At 37.4% G+C, this 15,069-nt stretch overlaps 1 protein-coding gene and 1 long non-coding RNA gene across 3 annotated transcripts; both read left to right on the top strand.

Annotated features, from left to right (window-relative positions):
- The first annotated feature begins 148 nt into the window (after positions 1-148).
- On the top strand, positions 149-1,198 carry LOC308695383. The gene is made up of 3 exons (XR_014030705.1): positions 149-337; positions 506-907; positions 1,131-1,198. It is a non-coding gene; the product is annotated as an uncharacterized lncRNA (long non-coding RNA).
- A 1,833-nt stretch (positions 1,199-3,031) lies between these two features.
- dcaf8 (DDB1 and CUL4 associated factor 8) lies at positions 3,032-13,866 on the top strand. Of its 2 annotated transcripts, none has more exons than XM_081375384.1 (13): positions 3,032-3,302; positions 4,072-4,141; positions 4,704-4,790; positions 5,320-5,951; positions 6,899-7,039; positions 8,457-8,551; positions 9,645-9,755; positions 10,004-10,134; positions 10,264-10,371; positions 10,527-10,657; positions 10,774-10,893; positions 11,476-11,592; positions 13,619-13,866. In XM_081375384.1, exons 2-13 carry the CDS (start codon positions 4,105-4,107, stop codon positions 13,727-13,729), a joined length of 1,821 nt encoding a protein of 606 aa, XP_081231510.1. In that variant the 5' UTR covers positions 3,032-3,302; positions 4,072-4,104; the 3' UTR covers positions 13,730-13,866. The 2 variants fall into 2 exon arrangements, with proteins under 2 accessions (XP_081231510.1, XP_081231511.1); XM_081375385.1 differs by lacking the exon at positions 3,032-3,302 and adding an exon at positions 3,419-3,735.
- The last annotated feature ends 1,203 nt before the right edge of the window (positions 13,867-15,069 follow it).

The following is a 15,069-nucleotide window of genomic DNA, read 5'->3' as shown; positions in this document are numbered from 1 at the left end:
AGTTAGTCGGGTTTTTCATACAGTCTTAAAATAACAAATGAGAACTCACCTCACTCATAGTTCTTTCTGAGAGAATGTCCTTTTCGGTTCGCGGTTTAATTTGTAGCGTTTTAAAGCCTCAAACAAATATATTTGGAATTTTTGATATCAGGTAAAATGGGCCATTAAATGTTAGGGGGTCCCAGGCCAGCCCCTCTGGAATTTAGAGCCAATGACTGCAAAGGATTTCAAACTGTTGTCATAACTGTGCTTGACAAGTAACAGGTGATTTGATTGGTTGCTATGGTGGGCGGGGCAATAATTCAAATCAAGACTGCACCAGAAAGCTGCATGCATGGTAAGTAGCCTGGAATACCAAATCTAACCAAACTATTATAAGGATGATAAATTTATAAAAAAAAAAACCATGCACATAAAAAAACATCTTGATGGCATCAATCAGAAATAATGTTGTTAGTTTGGTATATGAACATATTTTTTGAAAAAGTGATGTTTTTCTTGGCAGCGCAATTTACCTTAACCCACTGAGGTAAAATGGGCCACATGGTTTCAGCTAAAATGGGCCATCATCTGTGTCACTCACAAACACATGTGTTTGAGTGTGTGTGTGTGAGGGAAGTTCTTCAGCCATCAGCCCTGCTCTCTGGACATCAGCCCTCCTCCCACCCGCCAGCCAGACCTCAGTCGCCTGCCGATCCGCCAGCCAGACCTCAGTCTTCTGCTTCCCTGACACCCCTGCTACCTGTGGAACCACTGTACTTTTCCCAAGATGATGAGAAGGTGGTGTTTCAAGAGGTTGTGTTGGAGGATGTACCAGAAGAAAATAATGACTTCTTCAATCAGTTCACACCACACTTTGTTTCACAAAGAAACCCACTCCCAGGATGAGGGACCTTCCACCTCCACAGTAAGTGATATTTTATACTACTTTCAAACTTAGGCTACATGACATGTTACACATGCATGCTCACACAAAACACACACACACACACACACACACACACACACACACACACACACACACACACACACACACACACACACACACACACACACACACACACATAATTTAGTCCCTAATCATATAAAATGTACACCAAATAATTATTCTATTTCTTACAATAACACAGGCTCTTTCTGCTCAGTCTGGGAGATCGGTCACATTCACTGACTTGATCTCAGTGCCGCAAAGGGAGAGGGCCATCAGAAAGAGATTGAAGCCACCATCATATAACCTCACAAGTGAGCAACACATTGAATATATTAAAACAAAAAAGTCATCCAGCAAGCAACCAGCCAAGCAAGCCAGCAAGTACCTGGGCAGCAAGCAACCAAAAGGGAAAAAAAAGCAGGGCAAGAGAAGCAAATCACCTTGCAAGGTCTGCAACACCCACTATGGTGACCCAAATGACCCTAAGGCTACTGAGGAATGGGTAAAATGTGATCCATGTTCTGCCTGGTTTCATGAGAGCTGTGGTGAAGAGAATGGTATCTGTGATGACGATGGTTTCATTTGCAAAGATTTGCACATTTCGTTCTAAATGTGTTGTACACACACACACACACACACACACACACACACACACACACACACACACACACACACACACACACACAAACACACCACTGACATCAGTTCACTGATCTATGCTGTTCCAAAATGGACTTTTTTAATTGCACATTTGAATATGTGGGTTTGCACCCAAAATGTTTTTTTTTTTTTATGGCACATATGAATATGTTTGTTTAATGGAGTTTAAATGTTATGTGGCTGTATAAGCAATTGTGATTTAAAATTAAAATTGATGATAAATTACTATTTCCCTTTGCAGTTTGACTGGCCCATTTTACCTGAAACTGCTCATGCAAAAAAAGTTGGCACAGCTGATGTTTCAAGAACTGTAGGGCCTAAATAATTATATTTTATTACATAATTTCAACACAAAATGATCAAAAACAGTCATTATTAATCATAAAAACACATGGAAAAGGCACATATGGTATTGTATTATTGTCCCAAACGATTTACCAAAAAGTGGCCCAATTTAGCTGATATCACCCTATATATATATATATATATAAAAAGATCATTCATATATATATCTTTTTTTTTTAAATGTACATTTATTACACAATCCTTATATTAAATTTGCATCAAATTACAAATCTTTCTCTCTTCTGACTTCCTCTCTCTCTAATTTTTTTTTCTTTTTTTCTCCTGTTTTTGAAATTTGTGAAAACGTGGAGTTTTTCTTTTGCTATTTGAGCAAAATGGGAACACAAAAAAATATATATTTAATTTAGTCTCTCCGGAAAGTTGTTAATAATAATAATAATACATATAAATTTTATTTTGAATATATTATTTTGTATACTTTTAAATTATGATTATTAAATTGAAATAATTATTAATTTAATGTATTATTATTGTTATTTGCACGTTTTATTATTATCATTAATCAAAATAATATTTTGATTAAATATAGTTAGATATTGGGCCATATTTGTACCTGTATAAACAGACTGTTGTTTTTTGTTTTGTTTTTATTACTGATGATGAATCATAATAATAATAATAATAATTATTATTATTATTTTTGTAATTATTTTCAAAATATGATGAAATGCTTGTTATAATTGTTATTATATGCATTCTTGATTATTATCATTAATTAATCCAAATATTTTTAGATATCCATGGATATTGGTCCATACTTTTACCTGTATAAATAGGCTGTTGTTTTTGTTTTGTTTTTTGACTTATGATGAATATGCAATTGGTATAATACTACTACTATTACTAATAATAACAATAACATGTTGCGTTTTGTTATCATTATTATCATTGTAAATATACCAAATGGCGTAGTCATAATCAATATTCAGAGCAACAACAACAACAACAACAAAATCCGTGGGTGTATTTTAGCGTGAACATAATTTACTTTGTATCACATCAGTGTGTACTGTAATATTAAGCGCCGCTTTGTTTGTGGATCCAGACCAACTTCCGGAGAACGATCGACTTGCCGGAAAAAGAAAGAGAAAAAAAGGAAAGAGAAGGAAAAAAAAACACACACAGAGAAGTGCTAACGAAGGAGATCAGTCAAAACATAAACACTGCGGGCACGACCAAAAACGTGTCCTTAAACTGCGGTGGTTTTTGGATCGCCCGTGCATGAGTGTGTCCAGGGCACATCTCCCTAATGTGTCGAGCTTTTGTTTGCGCGTGACTCGAAGGTGAAGGAAGGAAATCTGCGCAGAGGATTAACAAGTGCGGAGACTTTGGGCCTACAGTAAAGGTAACACCGCTCGGTAGTTAGCTCTCCATTTTCTCGCTACGACCAATGTTTACATGTTGTCAGCTTGAGCCAACACTCATAACACGCGTTGAACTCGTGTTTCTCCTGCACGACACATTACACAACATTTACTCGTCGGTAACGTAACGTCTTTGTAATCTTGATAATATCTCTCTCTTTGTTCAAAACTGAAGAGCCACAATTTGACTGCCAAGAGCCGTGCGAGCTTGCAAAAGTACCTAGCAGCTTTTCTATTTTTGAACAGGGTAATGCTACAAAAGCAATTGCTAAGATTAGTTAGCACACTTGCTAGTCGCAGCCAGTTTACTGCGCACTGTCAAGTTGTTAATGTGGCATTGCCACTAATGCACGAACAGTACCAAGCTGCTATGTAAGTGTCGTTTGCAGTTGGACTCAGTTGTTACTGTACAAGGTAATGGTATGGGTATTGCGATTAGAGGCAGGTGTTTACCATGCAAGCAGGCTTATTTTGACACCTTTAGCTGATGTCAGGGATCCTGTCAGCTCACTGGCTGGGTCAATCTGAGAGCTCATCACCTTTTAAATGTGTCAAAATGGCAATGATGTCTTTTTATGTTCATCGGTTTGAAGACATTCATTTTGATTAGGACTCTAGTAATCATTGACTATAGGATATACCAACGTTAAATGATCTCTCGAGCGTTTCAATCAATTTGCAAGTGAAATATATTGTCTTAACATAATCCAGTGTAATTGAAGTAAGCTCTTTTGTCTTTTATTACTTCAGGGTCTCTTCTGTTAGAAGAGACAGTCAGACAGAATGAGCGATACAGACGGCAAATCCAGTGTCCCAAATGGTGAGTAAACAACTTGTTTTAGCTTTCAGTTTACTGTCTTAATAAAGGAATAGTTCTCCCAAACCTGAAAATTATGTCCATGCGGAGCTACAAACCCATACTGTTTTCTTTCTGAGTGAAATATAAAAGAAGATCTTAGACAGAATGCCCCATTCTCCGTATGAGGACAGTAAACAGTGTTTTATACTGCCAATGTTATCATCATATAATATTGTACAAAATAGTCTGTCTTCTGAAGTCATATAATAACTTTGTGTGAGGAATAGACCAACATTTCAGTCATTATTAACTGATAATCTTCCCCTCTGTTGTAGCTGTATTTTGCTGCTGTATTTTTATGACTTTTATGGTGCTTTACTGTCAGCATTCACTTCTGTTTTATGGTCAATAGTAGCACTGACAATATTCATAACATCTCATTTTGTGTTTCATGGAAGAAAGAAAATAAAATGGGGTCAATACGGCAAAAGAGTGAAAAAAGTCTTGAAATACTCCTAATCTCTCATTATTCAAATGATGGCAAATACAGCTAATTCTTTTTGCCTGGGGCTTAATTTACCAGGTGGTTCTGATGATCCAGAACCTGGAGAAGGAAGAGGGGAAGCAGATACATCTGCAGCGCCAGAGGCCCAAACCAGTCCTGAGTCAGGTATGGAAACAAATAGAGTCCAAACTTTGTAATACACATTTCTGTTCATAAGTTTTGGGGTCAGTAAGTATCTTATGCTCATTTATTTGATCAAAAATACAGTAAAAACAGTAATTTTGTTAAATAATATTATTACAATTGAAATAACTGTTAATAATATTCCTGTGATGACAAAGCTGAATGTTCAGCAGCCATTACTTAAGTCTTCAGTGTCACATGATCCTTTCAGAAATCAGTCTAATATGCTGATTTGGTGTTCATGATTTGTGCTGCTTAATTATTTTTGTGGAAACGGTGATTCACAATGAATATATATATATATATATAAAAAAAAAACATTTCTTTGAAATAGAAACATTTAGTAACATTATAAATGTCTTTACTGTCACTTTTGTTTAAATTTAATCCATCCTCACTGAAGAAAAGTATTAATTTCTTTATAAGGAAAGTCTTCCTGACCCCAAGCATCACTTTGACTGTGATATATGTAAGCAATGCTCCACCAATTTTTCAAGTTTTCTCTTGACAGCAAATTTGAGTTCAGCTCCAGAGGGAAGTGAGGGTGGTCAGGACAGGCCCATGGCAGACTCTGAGCAGAAGCAGGAACTGGGAGAAGAGGAGGACACTGACAGCATGGATGGCAGTGGGCTGTACTCTCTCACTGAAGAAGGAGAGAGAGAGAGTGAGGGAGGAGGGAGGGGAAAAGATGAAAGTAAGAGATCCGCCAGGAAGAGGAATCGACCCAGCGGTGGTGCCACACATCACTCTTCCAGTTCAGACGATGATGATGATGAAGAAGATGAGGAGGAGGATGACGTGGAAGAAGAAGACGAGCAAGCCATGGAAGCGTGGCTGGGAGCAGATCTGCGTGACCTGTGTCGTCCTTCGTGGTGCGCGGTCCCCTCTCTGCGTGCCAGAGAGATCGGCCGTGATTCGCACCAGTTTGCGAGGAGGGTGTGTGGGGCGCGGGGTCTGTTGCAGAGGCTGGAACTGCAGGGCCGCCTGGAGAGACACACAGGCTGCGTGAACACCCTCCACTTTAACCCCTCCGGCACCCGTTTGGCATCCGGCAGCGATGACCTTCGCGTGGTGATCTGGGACTGGGCTCGCAGAAAGGCGGAGCTGGAGTTTGACAGTGGACATAAGAGCAATGTCTTTCAGGTGAGGAAGATCAGTTGATGTCTGAAGCTCTAAAATCTTTGCATTCCGATTTAAACAGCGGCACACTGATGGGAAAACTTGGAGAGGCACAAGGCACAAAGAAATTTTTTTCTTGATGTTACTGAAGGCGATATTTAGGGCTTTTGAAACACAAGCAAGGCTTGTTTCTTTGAGTCTTATTTTGACACTTGCTCAGGCTAATGTATGGGTAATATTTTATCAATACACTACCGTTCAAAAGTCTTTGTGCTCAATCAAGCTGCATTTATTATATATATATATATATATATATATATATATATATATATATATATATATATATATATATATGCACAATTTATTCCTGTGATCCACAGCTGAATTTAAGAGCCATTACTCCATTATTCAGTGTCACATGATCCTTCAGAAATCATTCTAATATACTGTTATGGTGCTCAAGAAACGTTTCTTATTATGATCTCAGTTGAAAAAACGGTGTGCATGCTTATATATATATATATATATATATATATATATATATATATATATATATATATATATATATATATATATATATATATATATATATATATATTATAATAAAAAATCATAAAATAAAATTGATCAGTTTTAATGCAATTAAAAAAATCTGACCCCAAACTTTTTAACAGTAGTGTTTTTAAGTGTATAGTATATCTCCACATTATTAAACACTAGATAAAAGCCACATCAATAGTTTAACCCCAGTCCTGTAGGCTAACTTGACCGTACATTTTGTTCAACTTATTTGTGATTTCTTAAATTTGTGTTGGGTATGTTGGACAGAAACCTCTTTTTGTGTTGGCCCTTTAAATGTGTTTTAAGTTCCTCTGAACATCTTAGTTTCTGATGTCCAGAGGAAGATTTTAAAATGTAGAAATTTAAATCAGTGCCTCTTCACTCCTTGTTATTTGTTATTCTGTCCCCAGGCAAAGTTCCTCCCACACAGCGGTGACTCCACATTGGCCATGTGTGCCAGAGATGGACAGATCAGAGTGGCTGAGCTTTCTGCTACACAGCGTTGCAAGAACACCAAAAGAGTGGCCCAGCACAAAGGTGCAGCTCATAAGGTATGATCATCCAAAAAAGTTTTTTAATTGTATATTTGATATGAATAATAGATGACGGACTGAAATTAATGATTAAGGTGTTTCAAGTTGTGGCTGTTATTCTGATGGGTGAATTAATTGTTTTGGTTATTTCAGTGGTTACCTCAAACCAAACCTGTGTAATCTGTGAGAGTTGGAGCTTTACAATCACACGTTCATTTATCAACAGTTGGGAACATCCGTCAACCAAACAGAATCAAGCATTCGAACATGCTGTGGTGCGAGAACAAAGAACATATTTCTGTGCATCAGAACTGAGGTCTATTGGTTTAGGGCAGTGGTCTGCAACACAGGCCAAAACTGGCTCGCCAGCAATAATATCTGGCCCACGCCCGCAGCCAGATTATTTTGATTGCGACTGGTTCTGAAATAGATCTGTCATGACAGCAACAGTTAATCATAATCATTTCGTCTTTAGTAATTTTGCCTTCAAAATAAAAGTACGAGAACGTTTTTGTAGCAATGTTTTATTTTGAATGAATTGAGAGCTTTTAATTTGAAAAGTTCTGAGTCTGTGGATCGCTTCGTTGCAGATAAGACACACCAGCTTTGCATTCACAAAACTAGGTAGGATGAACGCTTAGTTGTCTTTCCGTTCTTCTTTGTATGCCCTATTTTTGCTGTCAACTTTCCTCTTTAGACTCTTCAATAACGCCATTTTCTCTCAACAGCTAGCTTAAATGTTAACATCACTCGACGTAATAGCGTACCTCCAGCACGCAAACAATTTAAAAAAAATGCAGTTTAGTATTTGAGGATGCCAAAGAATAATTCTGAGTGTAAAAGTAGGCTACCTACGTCAAATAATTATTACAATAAATTAGGCTCCATTGTGTAACAAGCAAATTAAAATGATACAAATTTATTATTCACAATATGGAAAGAGGAAATAAAACATAGTTCGTTAAGAGCATGACACAAACATGCCATTAATGGGCTTATTCAATTTTTTGAGTTATTTTTATCCATTCCGCATCTCCTACATATGTGCGTTTTAGCAAGGCGGTCTATGTTGCAAGTTGGTGAATGAAGATACTTGCCAATTTACGTGTCACTACTGCTTTATTAATTTATCCAGTGTAAAACCCAGACACCGCCACACTTTTTGTCAATGACTGTCCTACTACAGGATTTAACACAGAGTAACAGCTCACTACCACTTACAAAAGACGTTGTAACAGTCTGTCACAGGCAATTCTAGTTGCATTTTTCATCAAATCATTTCTTAAATTATCCTTTGACTATGTTCTGAAAACTTTTTGGCCCGATGCCAAACTTACTTGCCAACCCCTGGTTTAGGGCAACATATAAACAGGATTTCACTCAAAGAGTGAGTCACATGTGAATGCTTGTGAAAAATAAGATTTTATTTTCTCAGCTTGCACTGGAGCCAGACTCTCCCTGCTCTTTCCTCTCCGCTGGTGAAGACGCAGTCGTGTTCGGCATTGACCTGCGTTTAGACAGACCTGCCAAGTGAGTGCAAAGTCATGTCACAAATGTCACAGACAGCTGCCTTAAGATTGGCAGAGGAAAAGAAAATCAGCTCTTCAGCAGAGGGACAAAAGTGAACAGTATAGAAGTAATGCTATAAAACTAACTCATTTAGTAACATCATGGTATACTCTACAATTCAATTGTTTGACATCAGTAATTTTTTAATTAATACTTTTAAGAAATGGAAATGGAAATAAAGACATTTATAATGTTATAAAATATGTCAGTTTCAAATACAAATGCTTTTCATTCTATTTATCAAAGAATATTGAAAATATTTATCAGTTTCCACAAAAATATTAAGAAGCACAACAATTTTCAACATTGATAATAATAAGAAATGTGATTTCCGAAGGATCATGTGACACTGAATACTGGAGTAATGATGCTGAAAATGAATTACCTTTTTAAAATATATTAAAAGATCAAATATAAGCCACCTTGGTGAGAATTTTTTCAATAACATTAAAAAAATATATATTACCGACCCCAAACTTTGAATTATGTTGTATACACTTCAGCATTCTAATAGCAAGTAATATACCCACTTTATTGGAGATAAATTGGTTGTACATACTAGATCACATAATCAGATTTTACATTTACTATAAAACATCACATATCTTGGTTAACAATCCTAGAATTGCTTCTGATTGTCATATTTTTTCAGACATATTTTTCCTCCCAGCAGCTCAAATTTGTGTTTGATATTCTGACTTGCCATATTTCCTGATCCAGTTTCCATTTTCTTCTCTTATTTTCTTTTCTATGCTACAAAAATAAAAATGGCAAAAAGGATAACAATGAAAAAAAATCTGCTATCCTGAAGAAAAGAAAATATTTGGTCACATTAGAGAAACCATAATCTTTTAACAACCAGATTCCTCTTTACTGGCATCATGGAAAAACTATCTTTTTACACTCAAACTTATAACAATGTTATTTAACTAATTTTGGTGGGTTTGGAATATTAAGTCTGCATTGTTTTAGACCATAGAATGAGTGTGATTTCATATGATACACTCTTGTTCTATATGAAGAATTAAATAATTGTTAAATTTTTTTTGCTCAGCAAACTGGTGGTGGTGAAGGAGGGCGAAAAGAAGGTTGGGCTGTATACCATTTTCGTGAACCCAGCCAACACGCACCAGTTTGCTGTCGGTGGTAGAGACCAGTATGTCAGGTGAGACAAACATCTTCACTGACATGTCGTCACCTCCTTTGCACCAAAGTCATGCTTCTGTGCATGTCTGTAGTTTTATGACGATTACAAGTTTTGAAATCATGTCTTAACATCTAACGTTGTTTTATATCACAAGCTGCTTCTGATGCAATTGTCAAACTTTATACCTGTTACAATTGCTTCTCCAATGGCACGTAACTCTTGTACTGCATCACTGTTTCTCTCTCTTCCTTTTTTATATGTGATAGGATCTATGACCAGAGAAAGATAAATGAACACGATAATAATGGTGTGCTAAAGAAGTTTTGTCCCTCTCACTTGGTGGCCAGCGAGTCCAAAACAAATATCACCTGTTTAGTGTACAGCCATGATGGCACAGGTAATAAGTGAACTTATACCCTTAACTTATGACCCTTGTATGGTTTCATGGCTCTGATTAAAAACTTTACATGTTATATGATCTGTTGTAGCAACATTCAAAGTGTGTCATGATTGAACTGTCTTTCAGAACTGCTGGCTAGTTACAATGACGAGGACATTTACCTTTTCGACTCCAGCCACAGTGATGGGGCTGATTACCGTAGAAGATACAAGGGTCACCGCAACAATGCTACCGGTACTTGTCTCAAACCTGAATGCTTTCATTTGATTTAATTGCATTATAAGGCATGCATCACATTTTGCATGCATGTTATAACCAATATAGATTCAGTTTTTTGTGAAACCATTTCCCCCTTTTTTTCTCTTTCCATCTGCTATTGGAAAATCCAGTGAAGGGGGTTAACTTTTATGGTCCCTGTAGTGAGTTTGTTGTCAGTGGCAGTGACTGTGGACACATCTACTTGTGGGATAAGAACTCTGCTCGTGTGGTTCAGTTTATGGAGGGAGACCGGGGAGGAGTGGTAAGATTCTGTCACTTGACTAATCTAGACTAGAACCTTTAACTTCTGGTTTACAAATTGATAGAAGTGTAGGAGTATTCTTTACCGTCCCAAAAATATTTTCTTTCTATGTTCAGGTGAACTGTCTGGAGCCACATCCTCATCTTCCAGGTTTAGCCACCAGTGGTTTGGACCATGATGTGAAGCTGTGGGCGCCCACTGCTGAGAATCCCACAACACTAAAGGGACTTAAAGAGGTACATACTATGCCACAGAAGATATGTTTCCATATATTGCATATGACATGAAGTGTAGTGCTCTTATTTGTGTCGGATTTACACTACTGAACAGAAGTTGAAGTGGGGTGAGGGTTTTTTTTTTTTTTTTAAGTCTCTTATGCTTACCAGGGCTGCATTTTTTTTATATATATAGTAAAAACAGTAATATGAAATATTTTATTAAAATTGAAATAACCATTTTGTATTTTAATATATTTCAGAATGTAATTTATTCATGTGATGGCAATGCTGAATTTTCAGTAGATTTTCAGGATTCTTTGAATGGAAAGTTCAAAAGAACAGCATGTGTTTGAAACAGAAATCTTTTGTAACACTGAGTCTTTAATGCCTTAAAAATAAACTTAAAAATAATTATTTTAAATTGTAATAATGTTCACAGTATTACTGTTCTACTGTATTTTTTATCAAATAAATGCAGCCTTGGTGAGCAAAAGAGACTTTCAAAAACATTTAAAGCTCTCTTAAACGGTAGTGTAGCTAATAAATATTTTGTTAATGCAACAAAATATAAATGTTTGTCATTTTATTGTGTCTGTTTAGATAATGAAGAAGAACAAGCGAGAGCGTGATGAAGACAGCGTTCGTCATGGTGACCAGTATGACACACAGCTCCTCTGGTTCCTGATGAGACACATGAGAAACCGAAGACCTCAGCGGGTGAGAATTTGCTAATTTTTAGTAATTTAAAACTGATTTAGTAATTTTTCATTACTAATATATAGTCTTATTGGCTTGACTATGTAGTTCATTTCAATATACTTAAGATATAGTGCCATATACTTTGTGCAAAGGAACATGCTGTATGAAATCAAAATCACTCAGATGAAAGTGTTTTTGTTCGCTTCTACACTTAACATACAATTTGTGCTTTTTCAAACAAAACTGGAAACCATAAATAGAATATAGGGCTGCTCAATTATGGCAAAAATCATAATCACGGTTATTTTGGTCAATATTGAAATCACTATTTTTTTAACACAATTGTTGGTGGGTAATATAATAAAAGTCTTATTTCATGATATGAGTAATTTAAAATATCTGTGAAATGTCACAATTACCAATACTTAAGCAAAAACTAATACTAGGTTAACTAATGTAGGTAAAAGGTTCTCAAAACAGTTACAGAAGAGAAGTAAACGGTCAGCAATACAGTAAGAGCAAAGAAACTAATTACAAACAAAAAGGACACATAAATAAAAAGAACAAAAGTACAAATTAAATAAACTGTGCTTTAGGTTTTTCAGTAAGAGGTATTCAGATAAGTAATAGCCTACAACAGAAATTGAATAAAGTAATCAAATGTAAAATAGCACTGCTGTATACATTAAATATAGACTAATCCTTATTAAAACTACAAAAGTTATTCATTCAACAGCAGTGAGTGATTTTATCTTTGTCTTTTGTTGTTTGATTAACATTAATGACTGCTGCAGGTTTATTAGGCTGCTGTCACTTTAAGAGCTGCACGGATCCAACATTACTGATATACACATGCGTTGTCCTTTCTCAGTTGTTTACATTCAAGACATAACCAAAATGGCATTTCAACATAAAGGGCCGTACACACCGGGACGAATATCGGCGTTTTTTTGTGTTCACACCGAAGCGATTTTCGCTGACGATGAGCCGAGTGAACATGCAAATTCATTCCCCTACATTAGATGGCGCTCAATACCTTTCCTTAACAGTTCTTTTTTATTAAGATTTTTGTAGTCGCTGTCACGTTTGTCATATAGTTATTTATGTTCCGACACCAACGAGACCAGCAGCTCTACATTCACCTTGCCTCGCATCTTCCTCGTCTTATTTCTTCCCGGCAGTGTTTAGACGCTACTCGGCGTATATCTTCTTCGCCGTTACGTATTGTGCTCGGCAAGACCGTTTTGTGTTTGAGCGCCCCCAAATTGTGTTTTACTGTAACTTCAGAAGCTCCAGACACATGAGCAAAAGCGCCAATCTCATTGGTCGGATAGTTTTTGACGCGGTGCGTCAAACCAAAAAAACGAACCCGAGGCGTTTTTTTAAAAATGACGCTTTTACGCGTAGCGTTTTTTTCGCGTCGGTGTGCACACTCACATTGGCGCCCTTTGTTTTGTCACAAGGCGTTAAACGTCGGCGAATATCGCGCGCGAAATTCGTCCCGGTGTGAACAGGCCTTTAGTGTGTGTAGGCTATTTGACTGTTTAGGCATGTATCTGAAGCCCGTAGTATACTTTGCTTATGTGCGTTCCGCCACCTTCCCGGAGTGCACACACAGAAAGGGAACAGTATCTTTTATCGTGTCATAATGTGCTTTTAATCACACTGTTTAATATCAAGCACATCCTGCAGTTTAGCAACAGTAGACTGCATTTTACAACACTCACTTATCCAGGTGATTTGGATGTTAATTTTGGCTTCAGGAGGAAAGAAAGTGCACCACTGTGAAGGAAAGGAAAGTATACTGGACAGAATGCGGCAGAGGCACAATAATCACTTTACCTTGATTATCTTGTTTTCAAAATCGTTGGAAGCCAAATCAGAAATTATTTACGATTAATCGCACAGCCCTAATAGAATGACCTCATAATGGTTGGTTTGCCTGACAGAAAAGAACTTAGCCTCATGCTCCGTGATCTGATTTCTTCATAGCCATTCAAAAACTGTACACTGAAAGCTTTCTCAACGTTTTTGCCCCTTTAAGGCTCGGCGAGGGGAGGGAGGAGAGGGCGACACAGACGAATCCTGGAGCTCCCCAGATTCCTCTGATGAAGAAGACGGAGGGCCAGACCATGTGCAGTGCATGTCCTCCTGAGCCACACACCTACACACACACACACACACACACACACACACACACACACACACACACACACACTCTTTGCCATATATTTAAGCACATACATGCTAGTAACACACTGGTACACAAATAGACACTGAAAGGCCAGCAACACACCCACACACAGCTTTATATACACATACACAGTGTGAGGGAGAGGGAAACGATTGTCAAAATCTGGCTTTATGCTCCACACACAGACACACACACACTCACACATTACTAGGGGAAGAACTGATACTGAAATTCATATTTTTTTTTTATACATTTGCAACACCACACACGCAATTAACCACTCTGATTTTATGCAAACATGGACACAGACAAATTTCATTCCCAGTTTTACAGCGTATCACACGGAAGACCACAGCCGATGATCGAGAAATATCGCCTCTACTGTTTTGCTGCCTTACTTTATCAACAACCAAGAAGCGGCATTTGCTGCAGCAGTCGTGAGGCGCAGAAAGAGGACATTTCTCATCTGTGCTGTAGAAAACAGGCCCACTTTAAGCTTTTCTTTCCCAGCGATGTGTTCAGTGCATGATGGGACAGTGCGGACACTCAAAGCCAGTCCTTTTGCAGATTACTGAGATGATGAGTGTTACTTATTCAAAAACAGCACCATCCTTCACTCGCCTCTTCGGTTTTCTCCAGTGATCTGAACTGCCTCTGTCTCCAAGACTGAGCTGACGTTTGTTATTTTTGGACTGCAATCTTTGTCTTTTTCATCGCATTGATAGACCGGTCTTGTCTTTGTTCTCTTCTCCTGTGTGTGTGTGTGTGTGTGTGTATGTGTGTTTTCTGAAGCCAGGCGCGGCAAATTTTCTTGTGGTCAATAATGTTCTCTTAGATCTGACTGAAGACACAGAAGATGAGCCAGAGCTACTTAATCTGGTTTTAGAGCTGGCTGTTTTTCTCCGTTCCTCTCTCCCATGCTACTGAGTGCACTTTAATCAGGGATCTGCTTTGAGTTTTGAATCTCTAAGACGAGTGTGCGCTTAGGGGGCATGCAATACTTGGATTAAATGTGTTTATTTAGCTAATTTAGTTGTTTTTGCCCTGCAATTCCCCAAATTGATTGTGGACTTTTAAATTGAATACAGAGATTTGACACCAGCTCTTTGGTTTTTGGTTTTGCACTTGGGTGGAGCTGACTTGGAGTTCTTGAAGAAATTTCAAAAGGCTACAAATGTAACTCTCCATGGACTTCTTTCGTCTTCTCAGCCCTGTCACGTAGAAATTGAGAGCAAAGACGATGATGTGCTCAGATCCAGTGATTTGTTGAATCCTTGTTTCTTCCTCTGTCTTTAGTTTGA

The sequence above is a fragment of the Scardinius erythrophthalmus genome (genome assembly GCF_964197995.2).
Source record: "Scardinius erythrophthalmus genome assembly, chromosome: 9".
NCBI classification, from domain to species: domain Eukaryota; kingdom Metazoa; phylum Chordata; class Actinopteri; order Cypriniformes; family Leuciscidae; genus Scardinius; species Scardinius erythrophthalmus.
The sequence above is the reverse complement of the archived record's forward strand: the minus strand, read 5'-3'. Positions and strand labels throughout refer to the sequence as shown.

What these genes read in the sequence shown, in the direction of transcription:
- dcaf8 (XM_081375384.1), top strand. Translation starts at nt 4,105, where the DNA reads ATGAGCGATACAGACGGCAAATCCAGTGTCCCAAATG. An exon ending in CGTTTAGACAGACCTGCCAA is followed by an intron (nt 8,552 to 9,644) that starts GTGAGTGCAAAG and finishes TTTTTTGCTCAG; the next exon opens with CAAACTGGTGGTGGTGAAGG. An exon ending in AGGGAGACCGGGGAGGAGTG is followed by an intron (nt 10,658 to 10,773) that starts GTAAGATTCTGT and finishes TTCTATGTTCAG; the next exon opens with GTGAACTGTCTGGAGCCACA.